General features: G+C 42.5%; 1 protein-coding gene across 1 annotated transcript in view; it reads left to right on the top strand.

The window, feature by feature from the left end:
• The first annotated feature begins 2,075 nt into the window (after positions 1-2,075).
• The window catches only part of GAS7 (growth arrest specific 7), a 45,985-nt gene continuing 25,351 nt past the window's right edge, over positions 2,076-22,709 (top strand). The window contains exons 1-4 of the mRNA XM_026047001.1: positions 2,076-2,173; positions 18,360-18,431; positions 19,608-19,693; positions 22,479-22,532. Coding sequence (XP_025902786.1) covers positions 2,128-2,173; positions 18,360-18,431; positions 19,608-19,693; positions 22,479-22,532 — 258 coding nt within the window. The 5' untranslated portion in view covers positions 2,076-2,127. The remainder of the gene's footprint in view (positions 2,174-18,359; positions 18,432-19,607; positions 19,694-22,478; positions 22,533-22,709) is intronic.

Here is a 22,709-nt window from a genome sequence, read left to right as displayed (position 1 = left end):
TTTCCCTTTTATCCTAACCCAAGATAAACCAAAAATAAATGTTGACTAGCAACATAAACTGTGAAAGCTTCTGAGGTCTCACATGTATAGCAGAGTGACTGTGACTATAAACTCATTTGATTAAACCTTAAGGAGCAGAAACACAAGGGAAATGTATAGAGTTAGAAGATCCTACTGATTAATTCTGCGTACCATGCTGCTGGCCATTGGCACACAAAATGCAGTTGACTCATACACCCYACTGTCTTTCATATACAGGACCGAATTTCTCCCTGACTTGTCAAATTCATATTGGGCCAGCTGGGTTTCCCAGGCTGTGTGTCTCTGCTCAAGGAAGGTTGATGAAATCTGAATCAAAACAGGCTCTAACTGTCCTGCACTAGTGAGCGAGTATTCATCTCCCACAGCCTTGGGTACAAATGACTGCAGATAGTCTGTAACCTGTCTGTGCAGCCGTGCTGGATGAGACTCGAATGCAAGAGCACTGTTGAGTTCACTGCCTAGAAAAAGTCACTTTCATCCAAGTTTTCTCAAATCAGAGAAATGTAAAAGAGGCTTGTGGCAACAAAACCATTGGAAGATCTTATTATTCAAGGAATACAAGGAACAGGAATTTAGAATCTCACTTGGAGAAGGATAGATGAAAGGCAGCCGTCTGACAGTACTATTCATCTGCYTGTCGATGTTTGAAGATTATAAGCAGCTAGACACAGAAACTATGTCTATCAATTGGTTGTGGCTGTTAATGAATTTAGTGYGGTCACTTGAAACCTGTCCCCTACAGTGTCTGAAGGTATTTCCTGAATAGAGATTTGCTTCCAGGGAATAAATAATTCCATTTCACACATTTTGCCTTGTTCTTTTGTATTACGTCCTTTGAAGCTAATGCTAATAAACAAACAAACAGAAGTACAGTAAAATGCATGCYTGGTTAGCTCTAGGGAATGTGGAAAGGGGAAGTGATGCTCTTTGGATGTAAGCCATGAGGAGGCTGCTGGGTTCAGAGCTGTAGCCCAGTGAGTTTGCAGCTGGCAGTTTTTGGTCATACATCTTATTTCGCACAACTTTTCCCAGAACTTTCTCTCATTCCGTATCCCTCTTTGAATGGACAAGACAGGACTTTATGCCTCCCTTGGGATGAAACCCTCTTTACCATTCTATCATCAAGCAATTTTCGTGAATCTCTACCTCCTGAGAGACCATCCCTGAAAGAGGTCCAGGTAATGAGTGTACTGTGGGCAATTACTCGCCCCACTTGAGCTTCAACTCCGTCTTTTCCTTGCAGCCTGAACCTCAACAGACTCGGGCATGCAGCTGAGTGGGCAAAGAGATGCACAGCTGAGGTGGCACTAGAGCCCTGACAGTAGTTCTGAATGTGTTTGGAAAGCAGGTGACAGCATGTTGCTCATCTCCTACTACTGCCAATAATTTGTATCATTACTGATGATCCGGATCCTAATGAGCTGAGTGATACCCAGGTACAGATATTGTCCTGTGTTTGGATGACATGGATACAGATTACTTATGGATCGGTAAGGTTCTAATAGGTGTGCTGATAGTTACATGCATTTAATCAGGATGCTGATACATTTACTACATTGTGGTTCCAATAAGCAACATGGCTCTAGAGTGTTTCTTCTTGACAATCTCTGAAGGTGATAGTGTGCCTGTAAAATAAATTGGGCAGCATCTCCTTGGCCACTATTGGACCCTCCGATATGTCAGCGTAGAAGTTAATGAGTACCACGTGAATAGCTTTTTTTTTCAGATGCCTAACAAATGTGCRCTTGGAGCATTAAATATAGAAAGGTTTCTTTTCCCTCCTCTTGTGTACCCAGTCCTCCAAGAGAAGGATGCTAGGAGGTAAAACATGTTCTTCAAGAAGGCAGAACATTCCGTGTAGCAGGAAGATGGGGGGAGAAATGAACTGGAAGTCTTTGGTTGTGTTGCAGTTTCTAGAATCCTGGTCCTTTTCCAGATAGGTGTCTGGCTAGACTTCACATTATCTGGATGCTAATCTAATAGATCTCTGTTGTATTTTTTTTCCACCAGAAACCCAGAAAAGCAGCTCCTCAGGCAGGAGAAGATGCTTTGAACTGCCATCTTCCCCCTGGCTGGCAGAGCTATATGTCTCCGCAGGGCCGCAGGTATTATGTGAACACCTTCACAAATGGTAAGTGTGAGTGGGGATTCGGTAAATGCATCTGCCTCACAATCCCAGTSTGCTGCAAGACGTTGTCTCTCAAGTTAATTTTGATAGTAAGGGGGCCCAAAGAGTCGAAGGAATTAACATGATATTGCCATCACATAAAAGAAAATAATTGTAATATGATTTAGTCTTTAGATCCTCTGGTCTCTTAAGAATGAAAAAGAGAAAACCCCCTCCCACAAGGTATTTACAGTATAAAAACAATAAGGATTTAATTTGCACCACTTGATTTCCTTTTCCTTTAACTGTAAATACTTACATACAAGTTCATATATGCAAGATGTTTGATAGACTGTCAGGKATTACTAAGGCACCTTTAGGGGAAAACTGAAGCAGTTCATTGTCAAGGATCAAATTCGTTGATCAAGTCAAAGGCAGMTTGTTCCTGGAGGAAAAAAAWYARAAAAAGATGTGTAATAATATATCAAAAATAGATAGTATCTATTTCTGTCTTTTAACCACTGTCTTGCTAGTAGAGAAACAGGCCTAACTCACAAGCTTATCAGCTACTGAAGACCTGCCAAACTTGTATCACTTTCCTCCTACTTAAGACATTCTAGCTACCTGTTTTTCTGGTCATGAGATCACAACGATGTTGCCAAACAAATTTGTGACCAGTAAAACCAGATTTCTTAAGCAGGAAGAATGACAGCAATGGGGACAAGGGAGGAAAGGATTGCAAGAACTTACTGTGTTCACAGTGTGGTCAAAGCTGTCAGAAATACCACCAGCAGTGCCCTTCCTTACTGTGAGGGCAGGGAGAGCCATGGGATGTCACTACCGACCTCATGGAATACTAAAGGATTTTTTTTTTTCTTTAGGATCCTTTGGCCTTTGGGAAGAATCACTTCCCATGAATTCTGACAAGTAAATATTCACTTGGGTTTTATGCACTGAGGTCCTGTTGGACCCTCCAGAAGGCATATTGTCTTTAAACACAGTCTTCATTTTGAAGCATGACATATCCCTGGCTCATTAGCAGCATCTCCTGGCTGTGCTAGTTGAAAGGGTCAGTAATAGCTAGAAAACATATCCCCAATGCAATTCAGAGATGAATAAGCAGGTGGTTAAATGCAGTTCTGGGCCAACATGGTGATGGGTCCTTACTTACATTATCGGYTTGAGATGAGTTAAAGACACTAAGAGTTAGAGCCTGTTGTTTGTGTTGACCAAAGCTCTAGTTAATGGAGTTGGAGTGCATAAAAAGAAATGACCCGAACACAGTTCTTCATAATCTCAGGAAGTTTATTACCATCGTCACAACAGCGTCAGACAATGTAACAAAGAACAAGAGCAACAAATTGCAGCTTGGGAGGTTCCGCTCAGGCATCAAGGAAACAATTTTCTTGAGGAAGGAAGTACATAGCACTAGAACAGATTGCCCACAGAGGTTGTGGGAGCTCCATCCTTGAAGGTTTTCAGGACTTGGCTAGACAAAATTGTGGCTGACCTAATCTGTTGCTGGCAGTGATCCTGCTTTTGGAGTAAGCAAATTGGAGATTCCCACATATCATTTCCAGCTAACCCTTCTCATGAGAATTCCCAAGCCACCTCTGTTTACCATCTTACCTACTGCAATTGGATTGCTGGGCAGAAAAGCATGTAGCTCCCAGAGTAACAGATAATATTGGAGGGACTGGAAGGGGGATATTTGGGTTCTGGTCCTTTATTTAGGGACTCATTTATGTTTTGTTTGGATCAYAGAATAAAAGACATAAATGAGTTGGGAGGTCTCAAGAGCTTCACCAGAGGAATCCTATGGCCAACTGGCATTAAAGTTAGGCTTATTCTTTTTTTCTTGTGCTAGATTCAGGAATCATGCATTTTTGAGCCCCCTGCCAAACCTTCTAAGAGATCCATAGTCTTTTGTGAGACTGTGGGCTTCTCTTTCAGCACCCATAGGGGTGCTCTGGCCTCTTCATGCCCCCAGTTTAGCATCTGTTTCCAACCAGCTCAGTTTTTCTCAGTCTGCTCGGTTAAAATACCCCAGTGCTTGGAAGTTTTCTAGCTGTGTGCTTTTTGCTAGTTTTTTAGCTTCGTTATTTTGCCAAGGAGTTTTGCTTCTGTGTGACATTGTCAGATTCACATCTCAAATGCCTCTGCTTTCTCCCAAGTGAGTTATGTGCAAAGGAATATCAGCTATGGGTGTCATTCAGACAAAGCAGAAGCGCTTTGCAACCTCCGGAGTTTTCTCTTAAAATGTGTGATAAAGCCTCATTTAGCCCTGGAGTGAACAGCTGTCTGGATACTGCTTTGATTAAATCTGACTAATTGGCTCTGACTTTTGTCCATATAAAAACTGTTTCTCCATAGGCAGATTGTCCAGGCTCTTGTTGGATACGCGTGTTCTTCCCTCACTGTGCTGCAGGGCTCTGCCTTCTGGGCCATGCAGTCACTACAAAATCACATTTGGCACATGGGGCTTGCTCTTTAGTAGTGACTTTCACCTTGCACTTGGCAAGTATTCTTTGGCTGCAAGCCATAGAATAAGAGTCTAAGACAATATGTTATAAATCTACAGTCCCCATCTTTCCTGTGGTGCAGCTGCACTGGCATGGGTAACATCTAGCATGTCTCTCAGACTGGCCAGCTCACTCACTGCACCGGCTGACCTGTCCTTACTGCTTACTTGTCCTGTCATAGTTACAGCTGCTGCTGGGAGTATCAAAATAAGCACTGACAGAGTTTGTCACCAGGACATGGTACCTGCATGCATTTCTATCWTGGGATTTCATAAGCCTCCTTCCTGCCTGCTTTGCATCTTTAGCACCATTGTTCAGCAGAAGAAGCTGAGATCTCTTTTCCATCAAGGTTTTTCCCATGTAGGTTTGAGAGACATCACTGTTCAGCTGTTGATGCCTAAGACCTGTAACTCAGAGTTCATCTCAGCTAGAGATGCTCCTGGTTGGTTCTCAGTTTTTAAAAGTCTTCTGCTCACCATTACCCATCAACAGCAATGCAAAACTTTTGGCTTTTAAGGTCATAACCTTTTCTCAGTTCTCCCAGAAGAAAGTCAACTCTGTACTAAAAAGGATGATGAGAAAGTGTTTCAAGACCTCTTTCAGATCCTCACAAATTCTGTCAGGTTTCCCTTTCTACCACAGGGAAGTCCAGGTATTCAGCAGCTTCCACAGACAGTAACTCACAAAATGGTTGGCCAACTGCATGTGGACTTGCTGTAAGAAAGCATTAAGGTGGACAGCGGCTACTAGAATGTACATCTGGGCTCAGTTAAAAGAGAAAGAGCATTACTAATCCAATCAAGAGAGAAGACTGTGCATGTGCATGCTGGATTCCTTTCTGATTTTAGAGCTTTTCATCCCTTACACAAGAAACAGAAGACATGGAGGGATCAGGGATACTGCTTTGGTTGTGCATAATTGGAATAAGAGGAATGTCTCCCAGGAAGTGCATGAGTTCCTGACGAAATGTGCATTTACAGTGAACATCATGAGAAAGACTCTGTTCTCACTCAGTTCTCACATGAGTAACACTCAGCACTCTTCCGTGCTGTACAGAGATACACCTTCAGTAGGAGAGAGAAATTTTAGCATAGTACGGCATGGAAGATAACAGCTTGGGGTTCTGTTCACCAGAGTCTGAGTGTTGAGGGTGCCTGCAAGAGAAAAAAAAGTAAGAGATTATTCATGCAATTACTTTTGTGTCTAGTCTCAGCCAAATGCCAGCAGTGGCCCATGCATGTGAATCCCATTAAAATGGGTGCAACAAGTATATTTGCTAATGTTACAACTATTACAAAATATAAGGTTCTGTGTAAGATATATTTCAGAGCTAAAAATGCCAGTGAGTCACCCGAGAGAATGGGGAAGCTCCCAGGGCAATAAAGCGTTAATCGGTCAGTCAAAGAGAGGAGTTCCAACCCATATAAGGAAGAAACATTTTCATCTCCAAGGGAGCAAACTAAGCTTTACTTGAATGAAAACAAATGGCCAGGCTATCTGCTGGGCAAGGAAGGATTGCAGCAAGCTGTCACAAAGAGGAGGAAAGCTCTAATTCAGAACAGTTTAGGTGTGTCCTTGTATATGTCTCATGTTTACTATTATCTGGTGTTCCACGTTTGTTATTAGCAGGTGCACCATAGTATCCTAATCAGCAACAAGAAACATCAAATTGCCCCAGAAGGGCCTCTGCAATTTGTGATCGAGGAACCCGTATCTGTAGGATCAGCRGCACCTTGTCAAACCAAGGATAGCTTTATCAGGTGCTGAAGCACCAAGATTATCTGAAGGGGCTGCACTTTGGGGATTTATTGTGGTTGCATCTTATGTTGTCTTTCAGATGCCAGTTCAATCAGATGGGAAGCTCAGAGTGAATTTGTGAAGGGATTTCTGTATCTCAGCCCAAGTCTGAGCCCCACTTGTTGAGGGTTTTATCAGGTTATTTTCTCATCTCACAGCAGGTCTCGCTGTGGCTGCCGAGGAAGATATTTTTTATTCATTTTTTATTCATTTTTTCCTTTACCTTAAACAACTCAGACTATCATCCTATTGAAGGCTTTCAATATTAGTTGCTTTGTGCCTATTATCCAGGTGTCTTCCTAGCTCTCCTCACCTTGAGCTAATCCTTCTAGGCCTTGCCTGTTTGCTTGCCACTAATCTCAAGCTAAATGCTAAAATATAACAAACTTTCTTTATTTTTTTTTTGTTATCAAGGCTGGATGTAGCAAATGTAATGCTACATTTTCATTTGAACAACAACTCTGCAGAATTTCCTGTAGGCGAAAGCCCAGAAATCTATGTTATCACTTCATTTTTACACCTCTAACACATCTCTTATGCATTGCTATCATGCATTCTTCCTTTAGCTGTCCTCTTCTATCACGTTTCTCTCATACATAAGGTAGAAGATAGTTATTTATTTTAGCTGTACACTAGGCATATGTGCAAGCTTAAGGCATTGAGTTTGTTGTCTGTTCCTTTTAATGCAGTATTTGGACCTCTCCTGAGTGGCAGGCCCTTCCCTTGCAGTATTCTAGCTGTTCCACGTGGATCTTCATTAGCTTTTTGATGCAGGATATTGTTCTTGCTAGGCTGTTAGCTGCAGGGCAGTCGTGATCTCAAGCTCTTATTTGTTGTTTTGCAAAGCTTCTGTAATTGGACTTTGTATTTTTTCAGGCTTTTCTAACATTGTTTAGTTTACAGAAATGAAATGATTGCTGTCTTAGCAGTGCTTTTCTCCTGTCACCAGAGAAAGGCACAGAGTTGATCTGATCTCTTGTTATTTCTGAGAGGTTCTTACCCATCATCTGCCACAGCTTCCAAGACCTTGGCACTGCGTCTGTCAGTCTTTCCTGCTTAGGACACATTTTTCACTGTGTCCCGCCAGTTGACCTGTCTGTCAGTGAGGGTTCATATTAATGTCCTGGAATGTGGACATTAAGCTCAAGACTGCCCAGGAGTGGATGAGAACCCAACAAAGTTTCCTCTCCCTTGTGCAGGAGGATGTAGGGGGAAGCTCACTGAAAGTGGGCCCTAGTGAGAGCTGGCTGCCTTGAGCAGATTGCAGCACCTTTAGCACTTCCATCATTGACAAGCTATAAGAAGTGATCCCTCTCTGATGGCCAGATAGTGACTAAACATTTATGCAGCCTCCAGATGAACCACAGCTGTGAATCTCCTGACCTGAATTGAAGGAAGGCCACTCTTCTACAGGAAGACAAGTCTTCAAAGCAGCAAAGGTGATCTGAAAGCTGGCTAGCAAACTAGAGGGAAAGGAACCGTAGTTAAATTACTGTAAAGATGATGAAAAGCTGATGGCAGATCATCCTCACAGTAGTTATCAATGGTCCACTGTCAAATGGAAGCTTGCACTGGAGGAATTCTGCAGGGAACTGCCCTTGGCTTGATTCTATTCAGTATTTCAAGTAATGAATGGCAYGTTGAATTATTTAAATATTAACTTTAAATGAAACTGGGAGAGAACATAATGTACTTCACAGAACAAGAATACCAATACAAAAGTCCTCTTCAAAACTGAAGAAACATCCTGAAAAGCAACATAGAATGCTATTCAATATGTTTGAGATTGGAGATTTCATCAGAAATAATTAAGGGACAAAGATGGGCAATGGAGCAGTTTACAGAAAAAGAGGTAGTGGCTCTAAAGCATCTGAAACTGAGTGTGAGCCAGCAGTGTTACAGTTACAAAAACAGACAGCATTTTCCATTGTATAAATAGGAGTGTTGTCCGTAAGGCATGAGGTAATCCTTCAACTTTACAAGGAAATTATAAGGCCTCAGCTGGAATATTTTATCTCGTTTGGGCTCTGCAATTTGAGAAGGATGTGAGCCAGTTGGARGCAGCCCAGAGGAGAGTAGCAAGAATATGGGAGAGGTAGAAAACACAGCCTGTGGGGAAAGGTTTGGAGATTGGGGTTGTCTGCTCTAAGAAAGGTAAGACTTGGTGCATAAAACTTTATAGAGAAGATTCTTTGCAATGCCAGACATGCATAAAAGACACAATAACATACTTCAATTGCACTGGCAGGAATTCTAAACCCTTCTAACCTTCTAAGATAAAGATAGTGATGTGTGATAGATTGTTTGGCTAGTTTTGAGGTACAGCATGRATCGAGTGACTCCTGCAGTCCCTGTCAGGCCTGTTTTTTACAGTCTGTGCAATCCAACCTGTACAAAAACCTTTTTTTCCACAAAGAGTTTAGCAAGTGCCAGGGATTCACATGGGAGTTGTTCCTTATAGAATATTTTGGGGTTTCCCAATTTTTACCTACACTATGTCATATCTAATTAGACTGGCATTAGGCAACAGCTGTTTTGCTTTTCCTGCTCTCCTAAGTCAAAAAGAATGTGACATAATCTTAATATGATTTCAAAAGAGCATTTACCATGCTTCTTTTCACATGCATGTACATGGATCTATGTAGAATATTCTCACTCATGCTCACACATGTATGCATGCACATGCATTTTGAGGCAAGCTCATACCACGAACAAACCCTTCTTGCTGAAAGAAATCAACAACTTATCACAAATTGTTTTCTTTCATGGGCCTTCCTCCTAAAAGGGAGACTGTGAGGAAGGTAGGAGGCTGGCAGCRAAAGTATCAGCCAGCAGTGCTGGGGATGGAAGCAGTGTGTGGGATGGAAGCAACCAAAGAGGCTCCACACAATCCAGTAGATGTTCATGGTGGTAGTGGGTGCACAGATAGGAGAATGAAGGGGACACAACTTAACCTCTAGTAATCCTCAAACTTAACCTCTAGTAATCCTCAAACACAGGGTTATTCATCTAATGATGTTCTGTACCTTAGCTCTTTGTGTAGTTCTTCTTGTTCCACACAAACAGAGGAGGTGTGTGGTGGCCAGTCCCATGTGGCATAGTGCCTATGTGAACACACCTGGCACTGTTGCGACAGGCATTTCTGCTGTTACTTGTCTGCTGCACTAGACAGCACTCACCAATTTTGTCTCTCCAGACAATACAGAGACTTCCCCTTTCAGATTAAATGGGCTTCTTGTTCTTCGAGTCTTCAGCTGAGGAAAAACAGAGGGGGAGAAGGCCTGAGGGTAAACAGGGGGAGAAGGCCTGAGGGTAAAGGGAGGTTATACAGGCACATTAGGAGTGATAAAATTAATAGAATCTCATAGGTTATTGAAAGCCTTAGAGGTTACAAAGAAATGCCCTTGATTTGCTTTACATTTCTCCAAAACTTTTTCAAAGTTTTTGTGAAGTGTTATTGAAAGGAGGTGGAATTACCATGAGTTATGTAATCAGAAGGAAAACATGGTCCTTGTTGAGGACATCTTCTGCAATATTTGAGAGCTGTTGTTGCTGTCCCTATTTTTTAGCAAGGTCATTTCTGTCAATACCATCCAGATGTCTGTGCTCAGGGTCTGTCTAAACATGGTTTTCTCTGTGAGCAGGGCCCTAACCTGGTGCCTTCACCTCTCATTTATTTCCTCTTGTTCTCCTCCTACTACTTGTCCGTGTTTTATTTTCAATTCAGATCTCTCATTCCATCAGTTTATGAAATTCCATCAGTTTATCTCAGAAAGGAAACAAAGGGTGTAGGCCCAGTCCGAAGTACTGCTGTTTGATTTTTCTTGTTTTGTTTATGTTTGAATCGTTTTAGGTATTTGTAACATTTGTCTTAAGCATTATTTTGATATGTAGAAGGCACACAAAGTGAAACTGTAAGTGATCTTGCCATTTATTCCCCTGAATACCTACTGAGCAGGAGTAGGRTGAAGGTGAAGAGTGATAATGGAGTTCTTCAAAACCCGCCTGGAGGCCACCCTGTGCCACGTGCTGTAGCTGTCCCTGCTTGAGCAGGGGAGGTTGGACTAGCTGATCACTAGAGGTGCCTTCTAACCTCAACCATTCGAGAATTCTGTGATTTACTCACTGTTTCTAGCAGCAGTTTTAGAGCCCAAAGCAAGGAAATGGTGCTGCTCTCCCCTGGCTGCCTTTATTTACAATGCTCAGAATTTTGCCCTTGGTTCAGACTATGTCAAGACTGTTGGCACCTCCACTCAGCTTACTAGGGCTGAGTCCCTCTCTTTCCCAGGGTGACACCAACACCATCTGAAATGAACAGGTACTTCTGAAGTAATTTCTTGCTATCACTTGCCATGAATATTTACTATGGCTGTGTGTTGTGATTGCAAATGAGGAGATACAGGTCCAGGCACTGGGAGACGAGCAATAATTTCCTTAAACTGGTGAATGAAGGAGCAGGGAAGATGACCAGTAGTCAGGGTGGAAAGGTGATCTTATCCAGTCTCTGAAACGTGTAAGGAATTGTGTGCTTTGCATAGCCTCTTAAAATCATCTTATTTGCACAGATGATATGTATCAGTTTTTGAGAGAACTAGAGTGAGCAGCTCCCCTGCTTTGATATCGATTTAATTTTCTTTTTGCATATGAGATTGTTGGTTAGTAAATCAGTGACTGAATGGTGCTGTCAGAGAAGAAGATGAGACTGTACGTAACATGAACAGTGAGACAGAATGGAAAAGCTTCCTATCTGAATGGCAGTGGTGGCCTTGGTGTTTTTATGAATGGGGAGCTCTAGGATTTCAGTGCCATGTCAAGTTCAAAYGTGCCATGAATGCACAGCTACTACGTGGTTAATCAAGTAGTTGCTCAATGTCTTTGGGAGTGGTTTACAACTGTGTGGGTGGTAGATTCAGCTGGAAAATATTTGGTGGTGCTGAAGGATTTATCTGATGTGCCGCAGCTGTGATATTTCTTGCATTAGTCAAACAATAGCACTGCAGCTACCCTGTCTTGTAATCATAAAAGATGACTTATATTTTTATGACACAAGTGTGAGCATGGCTTGCTACCACCTTGTATTCTGGGCTGAAGGTAGGTTTACATGATGTGTCCTGTTTCCAGGCTTTTCTTGTCTGTGGCATTATATCCTTCCATTTACTAAATGTAAAAGGAATGTAAAAGGCTCTGTAAGAGGAATTCTGTTTTCACTTTGTCTTAATCCTGACTATGGTCCATATATTCTCATCATTACAAACATCATTGCTAAAAATGCCACCTAAAACGCAAAAATCTGGAGAACGGACTTGTAAGATTTCAAGATTCTGTTCCAGATCTAAATTTTGGGCAATGATGCATAAGTAGCATTGGACTGGGACTGTATCCTCAGGTGCTAAAATCCCATAGTCRAGTACTCCAACAAGTTAAGTGCATTCAATGTGTTAGTATCTTTGTCTTGCAAGCCAGTTTCACTGGACCTTTACCTACATAAAATATCTTAGCCAGAGCAGTTAAGTGCTGACATTGCTAAGTCCCACTGAAATCCACATCTGGAAACTAAACTGCTTTTCCTTCTTCTTGGACCCTATCTACAAGCTGTCATTATGAATAGTTGCTTGGTAGAATACCCACAGATAAAAGATAGTAACAGTGGCTGTGGTCATCCTCCTTTCATCCTTTGTCAAGAGGAACTTGCCCAGGTTAGAGAAAACTCATGGAAAATAAAAGAAACATTGCTTGTTTTGAGCTCCTGCATTCTGAAATAATCATTATGTTTATGGGTCATGCTTATTTTCTACAAAATATACAATAATAAAYATGAGAGCACTGTAAAATTAGTATGTCATAAGCAGAATATTCTTTCCCAAGGTAAATGATTTTAAAGTATTGTAAGTAKGTAAAAAGGATTAAATTAACAAGGATTAGGTATGAAGAAAACTTCTCTATTGTACCATCATAAGCTAGACCTTAATAAAAAACATGAAAGCAACTTTAATAATTCTACATTTCATTGGGTAATTGGAGGATAACTAAGAAAAAAATTATGCCCTGCAATCACAAAGCRGTTTTTGCATTTTCATTGACACTGCTGTGAGAAGGGAAGACAGCTTGGTCAATACAGGATGTGGTCAGTTCTCCAAAGGCAATGCATGTTAGATCTGTCCTGACAGCCCAAGCACACCTTGAAGAGAACCTGACTAYGAGTAGCACTAAGACTATTACTAATAGAGTTTATCATTTTGCAGTTTTACCTCTTTACATTTACCAATCTTAAATTCTGTATTTTGAGAGAATAAACAACTTGTTTTATCCTTATTTTATTTTCACCTTATTATGGTGACAAAACAACTTCAATCTAAGAGGAAAGCACAGTGTGCACCRTTCACTTGAAACAGATGACCCCATAATTTAACTAGACTTGTTCTTGGAGTTCCTGTGCAACATATTTTGTAATGTCAGTGAGAGCCAGTATGTGCACATTAGACCAGAACCCAAAGAAGCCAGATGCCATAGATCAAGGGGTGATCTTTTTTGGAAGATAATCATTCCTGCAACTTGGGAAATTAGTGAGCTGAAAGGGGATGTTTTATCTATGAGAATGTTCATCACCTGCAGAGAGTTCTTATTCCTTCTGAAGTGCTAGTTGCTAAATCCAAAGTAAGAAATTAGTGGGTGAAAGGAACCTAATTATGACGTACTGTACTTTCTTTGCCTAATATTTTGCGTAGCTGATTAAGGTAGGGAAAGAAAGGTAGGTTTGTTAGGGAGTTTGGAAGGGTTTAGTCAGTGAGTTGAGGTTTTTCTTTCATATTTCACCAACTACAGTCAACACCTACGCCAACTAAACCTACGAACTGCAAATGAGATAGTAAGTTATCTGCACAGAAACCTAAGAGTTGTCAAGGCATTTTTATTTCATGTCTTTTTCCTTATTGGTAAAACTTTTAGTGACAGTTTCCCTCTGATACAGAATGCCTTAGCAAAGGCAGAGAAGCAAAGTAATGTATCCTGATAAAGTGGCCTAAAAACCAGAAAATCGAAGTGCACGTGTCAAAAAATGCTGGAAAGAGTGCTACTGTCAGCACCAAGCCTGCAGTGAAAGCCCAGTTTTGTGTGGCATGATGTTTGCAAAAACGGGTGCATGATACAGGTACCATTACAGTGGTAATTTTGAAAAATAATCTGAAAGGTAAAATAAGAACTATTGTCGGGAGCAGTTTTCCTTGTGTTTTGTGACAGGCATGTCTGCCCTTAAGACATGGACAGAGGATCCCAAGAGCTCTTCAATGGTTCCTGTTASTGTTTAGGGCCTGTGAATGAAAGTTTTATTTGAGCTTCAGTTTCTACTTTTATTTATCTGCCTCTGGGATGGAGSTGGGTTTTAATTTTTACCCTGCAGCTGTGCTCATCTAGCTCATACACTACGTGGTGTTCTGCTTTCAGCACTCATGAGACTGAAACGCATTTCCTCCAGGAGCAGAGAGACTGGCATCTGTAACTTCTACCTCCTTTTCCTGTCTTCTTAGCATGGAAGGAAAGGTCAGGGCTTTGAGGTGGTGAGAGTTACCTCTCAACCTACTGAGAGGAGACTGTAGAAGACAGTGCTGCAGTTGGGATCTTGCACTTCAGATACTCATGCACAGGCATGCACTTGTTGGGCCATCAGCATCTGGCTGATGTGACCAGACCATATAGAGTTCAATATACAAGGCTCACTCTTTGGCACAAAAAGAAGAAACAGCTGCTGTGCGAAGTCAGATGACTGCTTTTATTCTGTGGTCTTCAAGAGACGGAGAGCCAGATTGACTGTTGTTGAGCTGGAGTCAGTTCCATGATGAACTGACGCAGGTTRGAGCTCCTCATTCAAACTAAGCAACATCTCCTCATACTATATTTCCTCAGTGAAATAGGAATATAATATTTTCACTTTACTGATTCACTCAATTCTTCTGTTTCTACAATTTTGAATATTTTAATCTAATCCTAGGGCATTGTACATGATTTCTGTTGTAATTTCCCACTCTTTAAATCCACATACCCGCACAGTCCTCCTGTCTTTCCTTAGGGCTGTTTTTTCCCACCCACAGTCTCAAGGTATGAAGTGCTGTGAAGCCCTTTCTGGTTCATCACAAATGTGGGGCGTATCTTAATGAAAAAGAGGAGTGAAGGTGAGATGGAACACTGAGAGCACTTTGTTTCTGGTTAGGCAGATGAGATGGGAGCAGTTTCTACATGACACTGGCAAGGGCACAGGGAATACAAAGCAAATGGGTGCAGCTGTGGGGCATGCTCTACATTACTGTAAATACACTTCTAATTCTGCATGTTGGTAGGTACAGTGCAGAGGAGCTCGCAGGATCTCTTCCTGTCGCATTCAGAAGGGACAGGAAAGAATTTCAGTGGCTGTTCTTCATTCATGTCACAGTGATCTGTGTGGCTTCTCCATATCCAGGAATTGGATTTGGAGTTCAGCGTGACACACTACTGCAAAACAAAAGTTTAAAAAAAAAAAAAAAAAGGAAAAAAAAAGAAACTTGAAACCTATTTATAAAAATGAGCTAGCACTAGAACCTAAGTGATACCTTGTAATTGCAGCAGATCCTTAAGACCGGGAGAAAGGGAAAGGGGAAAAAAAATGGAGCACTTCTAGCTTGCCCTTCCATTCTCATAGTTTGGCCAATGAAATAGTGGGGCATGTAGCTCACAGCACAGTGCTMAACATGACACGATGCAGACATATTAGTTTCATTCCAGAAGGCAATATAAATATACTCAGGAGGGATTATGCTAGCCCTTAAATCCTTGGTAGTTGGCTGATGCTGTAGTTTCAAACTCGAAAGCAGCTGTTTTGGAGCCTCGGAACAGCGCTGCCGCACTCATGCAAGCGGTGACACAAAATTCCTTCGTCAAGAGCTACACTTTGATCACTAAAATAATCTATGCTGAGACCTCTTTAGAAGCTGTCTCTCTTAAATAACATGAAGGCCCAGAAAGTGTTGCTTTGTGAAGGCCTGACACATCATTTCATTTCCTATTCTGCCAAACAGATGCACAGTGAACTTTCTCCCCCTGAGCACTACAGGTTTCCTCTTTCCTTTGGGAGGAAATGTTTAACCACATCTGTGAAAACCCCCTCTCGTTTTGTTGGCATGTAGACCTTGGCTCTTGAGGCTATTTTTCCTCTCATTGCATTGTTTCAAATTGAACAAGTGCCTTTTTACCGCCTTACTGTTCAGTAACTAATTTGCAAACATCTCCCAAGCTTGGTTCTTAAAGAGCTCTAGTTCTGGCTATTCACAGTTCTCCCTSCCTTTCACAGTCCAGAGGATAACAAGGAAGCCACTAATTATTTCTTCCATTCTTTGGCTAAAGAGAATAATTAATACATGACCAGTAAAGGACGACGGGACTTTGTCAGTACTAATTTACAGTTTGTGACAGAGTTTTTGCTTGCAGCTCACATCCCATTTGTAATATTGGATGAGATGTAGAATCTTAAATGATATTTAATCTGTTCCCAATAGCCTTATTGGCTTATCTTATCACCATGGTATAAACGGTGTGCATAAATATACACACACACACACACACATATACACAAAGATTTTTCCAAGCATGATTATAAAAAGCTGCATTTTATACTCAAAGACAAGTGCAGCCTTGGCTATATCCAACATCATTAAGCTTTTTTTTTTGTACAGTTGTAGTAAAAAATCATTTCCCCCCCCCCCAGACATTTGTTCTTAATCATGACTAAGCTGCAGATAAATTTGTAATTTTATGGTATTATCTTGTTTAATGTAGTTGCTTCCAGTAGATGGCCTTATAACTGTATAGTCTTGCTTAAGGTTAGTTTCCATCTTTGCTTAGGCCTTACCAAATAATTAGTTTATTAGTCTTTTTTTTTTCTCCCAGCATTAAAAACAAATGAGGCTTAAAACATTCTTCTTGCTCTTTTCATTTCCTAGCCAATAAATGATGTAATTTCTTTCCATTTTATTTATTTTGTAACTTTTTCCTTTTCTGCATCTATTATTCCACAATCACTTTATTTCTGTATTTTTGAAAATCTGTCAAGAGTAGAGAACCAGTTACAGGAAGAAGCTGATAATTTTAACTGTTCAATTGCATTGAAAATGTGTTGTTAGTTTTGTTACAGTCTTAAAAAAAATGCAAGAACATTGTGGAGAGCTATGCTAGCATTAAAAAGAAACAACAACAGCAAATGAAGGTGGTTGTTTTTATTGCTAATGCCAGATGTTTTCCCATTGAGTGCACTTGGGTACAGACAAAATGGATATTGCAGCCCCTTCTCACAGAAGTCCAAAAGACATTTTTAAAGTACTTATCAACACAACTAATTTACATATTCATTAATCTCCTATCTACATTATAAGCAAAGCTACTGTAAACATGGACAGTATATTCTTTTGCTTCACTTTGCATCGCAATATCATTAAATCAGAATTTTATCTTTATTTGATGATGTACACACGTATTTTAAGGCAAGACAAGCTGMCACATAAAAGACAATGCTTATCAGTTGTTTTTTCTCACGTTTATTTTGAACATATTCCCATCCTGCTTCATGGAATTTATGAACTTACTATCCAGTTCACAAAAAGCTGTCTGTAAAATTTAAATGTCTCCTCATGATACATCAAAGCTCCTAGTCTTCCAGGCTTTGCCCTTTCAAAAAGAAAAAAAGATCTCAAATAGAATATTTTTCTTTGCAGCTTTTCCCTGTTTGTGGTCCCCAGTTCCATACTTTTTTTCTGAAGGGAGGAACCTAAGGCAATCCTTGAGCACCCAAATTCTGCCATTGTAATTTATAGGAAGTTTAGCAGCTAAATCTACTGTGTTTATTGTGTTGTCAAAGATAACTTCTTAATTACTGATAAAATGAGCAGCATGATTAACTACAGGTAAAAATGAAGGGGAAAAGGAAGCAAGAACATCTTTGGAGTATCAGAAGTGGTGTGACATACATTTATTTACATACCATAATGGCAAAAGGTAGGGAGAAAAAAAAAAAAAAAAAAAAAAAAGGAATTTTACCGGGGAAATAGCCTTTCTTGAGGAAAAAAAAAAGTGCTATTTTCCACACACATGTCACTAAAACCATCTCCTTGAGTCATTTGCATCCCCATTTCATTTGCAATATGCAGAAGCTTCCAAATTAGCCTCCATATAGCCTCTTTGCACTGTCTATATGACCCCCTGTCCGAAGAAAGAACAGCTAAAAAAAGTCCTCTTCTGTACTAAGGTCTTGGCTATCCCATTCCAATGTCCTGCTTCACAGAAATKCAACATCCAAAACTTGCAGAGTTTATTGAATTAGTCTTTTGGCTGGAGGGTGGGGTAAAAGCACTACCAACACCCCCTCTTCTTGTGCTCGCGATAAAAACAGTGGCTGGGGCTGATGGGGCAGGACATCTCTCCCCATGAGCAGTGACTGGCCATGCTGAGGCCAATTTAGCTGCACCTGGAAATGCTGCTGCATGGATCATGGTTCCTCAGATAGAGTCATCTCTGCTTACAGCTTACAGCTGTCCCACCTGGCTTTCTGCCAAGCAAGGCCTTGGGGCACACCTGAACTGGAAGAACCAGTGATGCAACTCTAAATCTATGGAATTTGCAGCCAGAGCAGAGATGGACSAGTGATCCCATGCTAGTTAGGAAGGGAGGGGAGGTGGGCAAGGGATGAGCTCCAGATTGCTTGGAAGAAGAGGCAGGAAGATGTCGGAGGATATGGGCGAGACAAGGAGGTGCCTTACTAGCTGAAAATCTAGAGTCAGAGAACATTCAGGATCATAAGCTGAGTATTACAGGTGTGTAACCCTGAGGTGTGCGTAAGGCCTTGATTACAATTACCTGTCATTTTCCTTCAACAGAGACAACCTGGGAGAGGCCTAGCAGCGTGCCTGGGACTCCGAAGAGCCCTGGGACACAGAAGAGCCCTGCAGGTACTGTTTGCTTGCTGCGTCTGATTGTTGTATTGTGTAAACCTACCTCTCTGCCAGTCAGCAGAGCAAAGAAAAATGCTCTGATTTTGTGGAATTTATAGTTGATGTACACGGTCCTGCGAGTGCAGCAACACCAATGTGGTAGGACTTTCCTTCCTCATACATCTTGTCCATTGTTTCCCTGCTGATACATCTTGTGGTCTGTTTTCTGGTCTGATGAGAGCTGATGAAGGGCACCTGTTGAGTGTGTGGCCAACCAGCCAAGGGAGCAAAAGATGAGGTTGGTTTCCCAGTGTGTCTTTCTGACTGGGTAGGAGAAACAGCAAGCACAGAGGAACGTGGGCTGGCTGCATCCCTTTATGTAGCTCACATATGCAAAGGAGAGTGCTTTAGCACGTGATAGTTAYAGCTACAGGTAGTGCCCACTTCACTTCTGACCTGTTCTGAAACTGGTGGGAGTCAACAGAGAATTAGCCATACTGATCATTTTCAAGTATTAGAGGGAGACAAAGAACAGCAGAAATTACTGTGCAATATCAGGTGATACGCTTAAAGGCTACTGCTGTAAGTAATGAGGCCTAGTTTTGTTTGKTTTTTTTCCCAGAAATTTTTAGCACTGATGCCAGTCTTTGCTGACAGAGCTGAGTGGGAAGTGCTCTTGGAGGTTGTGAATTTTGATCTGACCAAAGGATTTGTAACATAGTCAAGTATCTTTATCTTTTACTAACCTCACTTTGGGCATCATACTTTACTCAGTATATTCCAAAATGATAGTACCTTATAGCTGTGTACATGACTGGTTCTCTTTCTGAACCATAACCTTCTTACAAGGCTTGTTTCCTTGGCATAAGGAGTCAATTTCCACTAGTGTTTTTCTTTTTTTTAAGTATATGGAGAGATAATTATGTCTTCAAATGCTTCATTTAACCAAACAGGGCTATGGCAACTTCTTAGGGTTCTTACTGGGTTGGTGCTAACACAGCAAATAGGAGATTCAACTAGAAATCTGTTGGGACAGGGAGAAGCATTCACACATTTCTTAGGTTGGAAGCAAGGAACAGTGGGATCCCAAAAAAGGTACCACAACACCTTTCCATTCAATTATATGTTCAATTTTTAGAAGGTAAATTTTTGGTACCTACCATAAGCCTGCTAACTCGCTGCATTTCCTTACAGTGAATGGCTACCACGTCTCTGGGACTCCAGTACATCAGGTGGACTCCACTCATATGAGCCTCCGAAAAACCACTGGGGAAACTCAGGTAAGTTCTGGGGAACAATCCAAACAGCAGTATGCAAAAATATGTCTTTTAAAATAGTTTAGGAATCTTCCCAGAGCAGAAGGTCAAGCTGCATATTATTTTAGAAACCAGTAGAACAGTCAGATTCATTGCACCTAGAAAAAGTTAGTTGTGAGAAACTGGTAAACCAGTACAAAATTACAAGATGCTTTTGAGATATTTGTCTCATTTTGTCATTCAGTTGCCTCATGTTGAACCAGGACATTACTGCAAAGATGATCGTACCCTAAATCCCTAATGTTCATTACGATTTCTGTGATACAGAGCTAGAATTTCAGTCACGTCATCTCTGTAGAGAATAAGATATTTTCTGGAAAGCTGTAGAGAAGACAGAGAGAAGAGAATGTCTCTAGATCAGTCCTGGTCCCCTGGCCAGCCTCCTGGTCAGTCCCCTCTCTAGACCTGGACATCTGCTCCCATCTACATCACACTTACATTTTCTTTCCGCCCCAACCTTTTCTCCTAAAGACAGTATTCACAAAAAACTTCCTGAAGCTTTTTATTAATTACTTCATCTTTTTCTGTGTGTCCTTTTACTGGCCCCCTCTCTGTTCCTTAAGCAGCCCGTGCCTCACCCACTTCATCATCCCTGGCTATCTTCCAAATCACTGACTCCTACTTAATTTGACAACTGATTTCCCCAGCCTGTTTGTTGGACTTTTCAGTAAATATCCCTGCACTTTTTCTTGCCCCACCTAATGTCCCTTCCATATCGGTCTCGCAGTGCAACTTGGTGCCCTCTTCCAGCTCCTCCCGTAAAAGCTTTTCTGCTCCACAGCTTGCCACAACAACAATCATTGAATAGCTGATGGGACTACKTTCCCACTGATTTCCAGGCACTTCGTTCTTCTGAACTAATTTTTCTTTGAGTAGTTTACACAGTCCACTATAGACTGCATGTAGGCAGCTGAACTAGGTCCAAAAGCTTTTTAGAAACTGAAGAAAGSCTTTTAGAAACTGATGTATTACCAGATCACCCCAATCTACATGTTTGCTGTGACTCCCTTAAATAACTTGAATTAATTTGCATGTTGTGCCTAAAAAAGTAGTGTTAACCTTTGTGCAAGATAGCTTGTTTCTTAATGTATCTGTTTTATAAAATTTTAGCAGTTGGTTTAGCATACCAGTCAGATGTACTGAATCCCCCCAGAGCTATTTTGGTTACAACATTTGGCACTTTTCATTTTTAAGGCATTTAGACTAATTCAAGTTTACAACTGCACTTCAGAGATGCAGTAGGAGTCCATTTTCCTGCACTGATTTTCTTGGTTCGCTCAATGACATCAGACAGATAAAAATCCCTTTCATAATTTCCCTCATTCAAGGTGCTTCAACTGCCTCCTTGGCATTTTCTTTCCATTACTCCTTCCATATGGGGTTTTCCAAATTAAATACCTGGCTTCATTCCTGCTTTGAACTATAACAAGGTCTGTTACTAGTTGCTGGTGCTATTAATTCTAACAGTGTCTTGTGTTTACACCCATTCAGGAGTCTCCTTTTCCCGGGAGCTCTAAATAGTTTTGCAAAAGAGGCCTTTAAAAGGAAAACACCTGACCATATTCTCTTCATTTCAACCTGGTGTGTTTTCCAGAGCTGTTTGCTATATGGCCTCCCACAGCTTGGCCTGTCACCCTTTCCTGAATATGCCACAGTCTATCCCRAGTTCTTTTTCCTTGAATGCCTTATTATCTTTTCATTACATCGGCTTTCTGCTACTGGAGTGTAACTTCCAGGTACTCTCCAGGATCATTCTCAGACCTGGGGAGCAGCCGTCGTGCAAACAAATGCTGCCTAGATCCTTTGGGCAAGCAAAACCACATTTCTTGGAAGCAGGACAAGGGGGGAAAAGCCACATGTGTGAACAGAGCAGAGCTGCACTGTGCTGGGCACAGGGCCAGGCCTTGTTTGCTGCTTCCTAGAGAGCAGCTCAGTGCTGCCTGCTCAGTTGTCACAACTGCCCCGAACAGAGCAGCAGAGCGGCCCTGCTGCCATGCATAAAAACACCCGTGTGGGACCTGACTCTCTTTAACCACAGTCACTTTGTTGTTGTAGCTTTAATGGGACATTCGGGGTTGAAATACACAAGGAAATGCCACAGTTTTGCACCTCACTCCCACAGTTTTGCACCTCAGTGGCACTCAGTGGTGCTGAGTGAATTGCCCTGCATGCCAGCACTGTTGGGCCAGGCTCATCCACATTGTTCCCAGTGTAGAGGTTGATCCCAATGTAGAGGTTGATCCCATGAGCACAGGAACAGGCCCGATGAGAGCAAGGGGAGGACAGAGCAGCAGAGAAGGCGACTGAGCAGGACAGTGGATATTGAGAGGGCTGCTGGCGGGACATGGCTGGTGCCTGTCGGGGATGGCGGTGGCAGGACCTGGGAGCGCCCGGCCCGCCGCCCCATGGCGCCTTCCCATGAGCGGAGTGCCCGCCTGGGCGGCACAGCGCGCGGCTCCGGGACCCCCGTGGCGGCGGGCCCGTCCCCGCGGCGGGGCGGAGCGTGGCGCCGCCGGCACCGCCCCGAGGGCTGGCGCGGGCGGCGGGCGGGACGCGGCGAAGCRCTCGGCGCCCTCGCAGCAGCCTCTGCCGCCTGGCCCGAGCGCCATTGGGTTCAGGGGGTCTGGGAGGGGGCGCCCGCCGCGGCGCGAGGCAATGGCGGCCACATAGCGGCAGCCCCGCGCGGCCCGTTCCCGCCATGCTGGCCTCCGAGAGCGCCCTTGACGATGCGCCCCGTGTGTCTCCACAGAGCCCCGGGTCCCCGGCCGCGCCGCGGAGGCAGAGCAAGGAGAGCAGCCTCACGGTGAGTCCCGGCGCGGCGGCGGGCACGGAGGAGCCGGGGCTCGGGGRGAAGCCAGTGACAGCCACCCGGCCCTGCGTGGGGATGGGGTGCCGGGGTGCCTGAGAGGGGGGCCCCGATGGAACCCCCAGCTGCATCAGCAGGAGCAGCCGCTGCCCTTCGAGCRAGGGGAGGCTGCAC

Source organism: Nothoprocta perdicaria, unplaced genomic scaffold (assembly GCF_003342845.1).
Source record: "Nothoprocta perdicaria isolate Ctin4 unplaced genomic scaffold, notPer1 scaffold_469, whole genome shotgun sequence".
Taxonomy (NCBI): Eukaryota; Metazoa; Chordata; class Aves; order Tinamiformes; family Tinamidae; genus Nothoprocta; species Nothoprocta perdicaria.
This window is presented reverse-complemented; position numbering and strand designations above follow the sequence as displayed.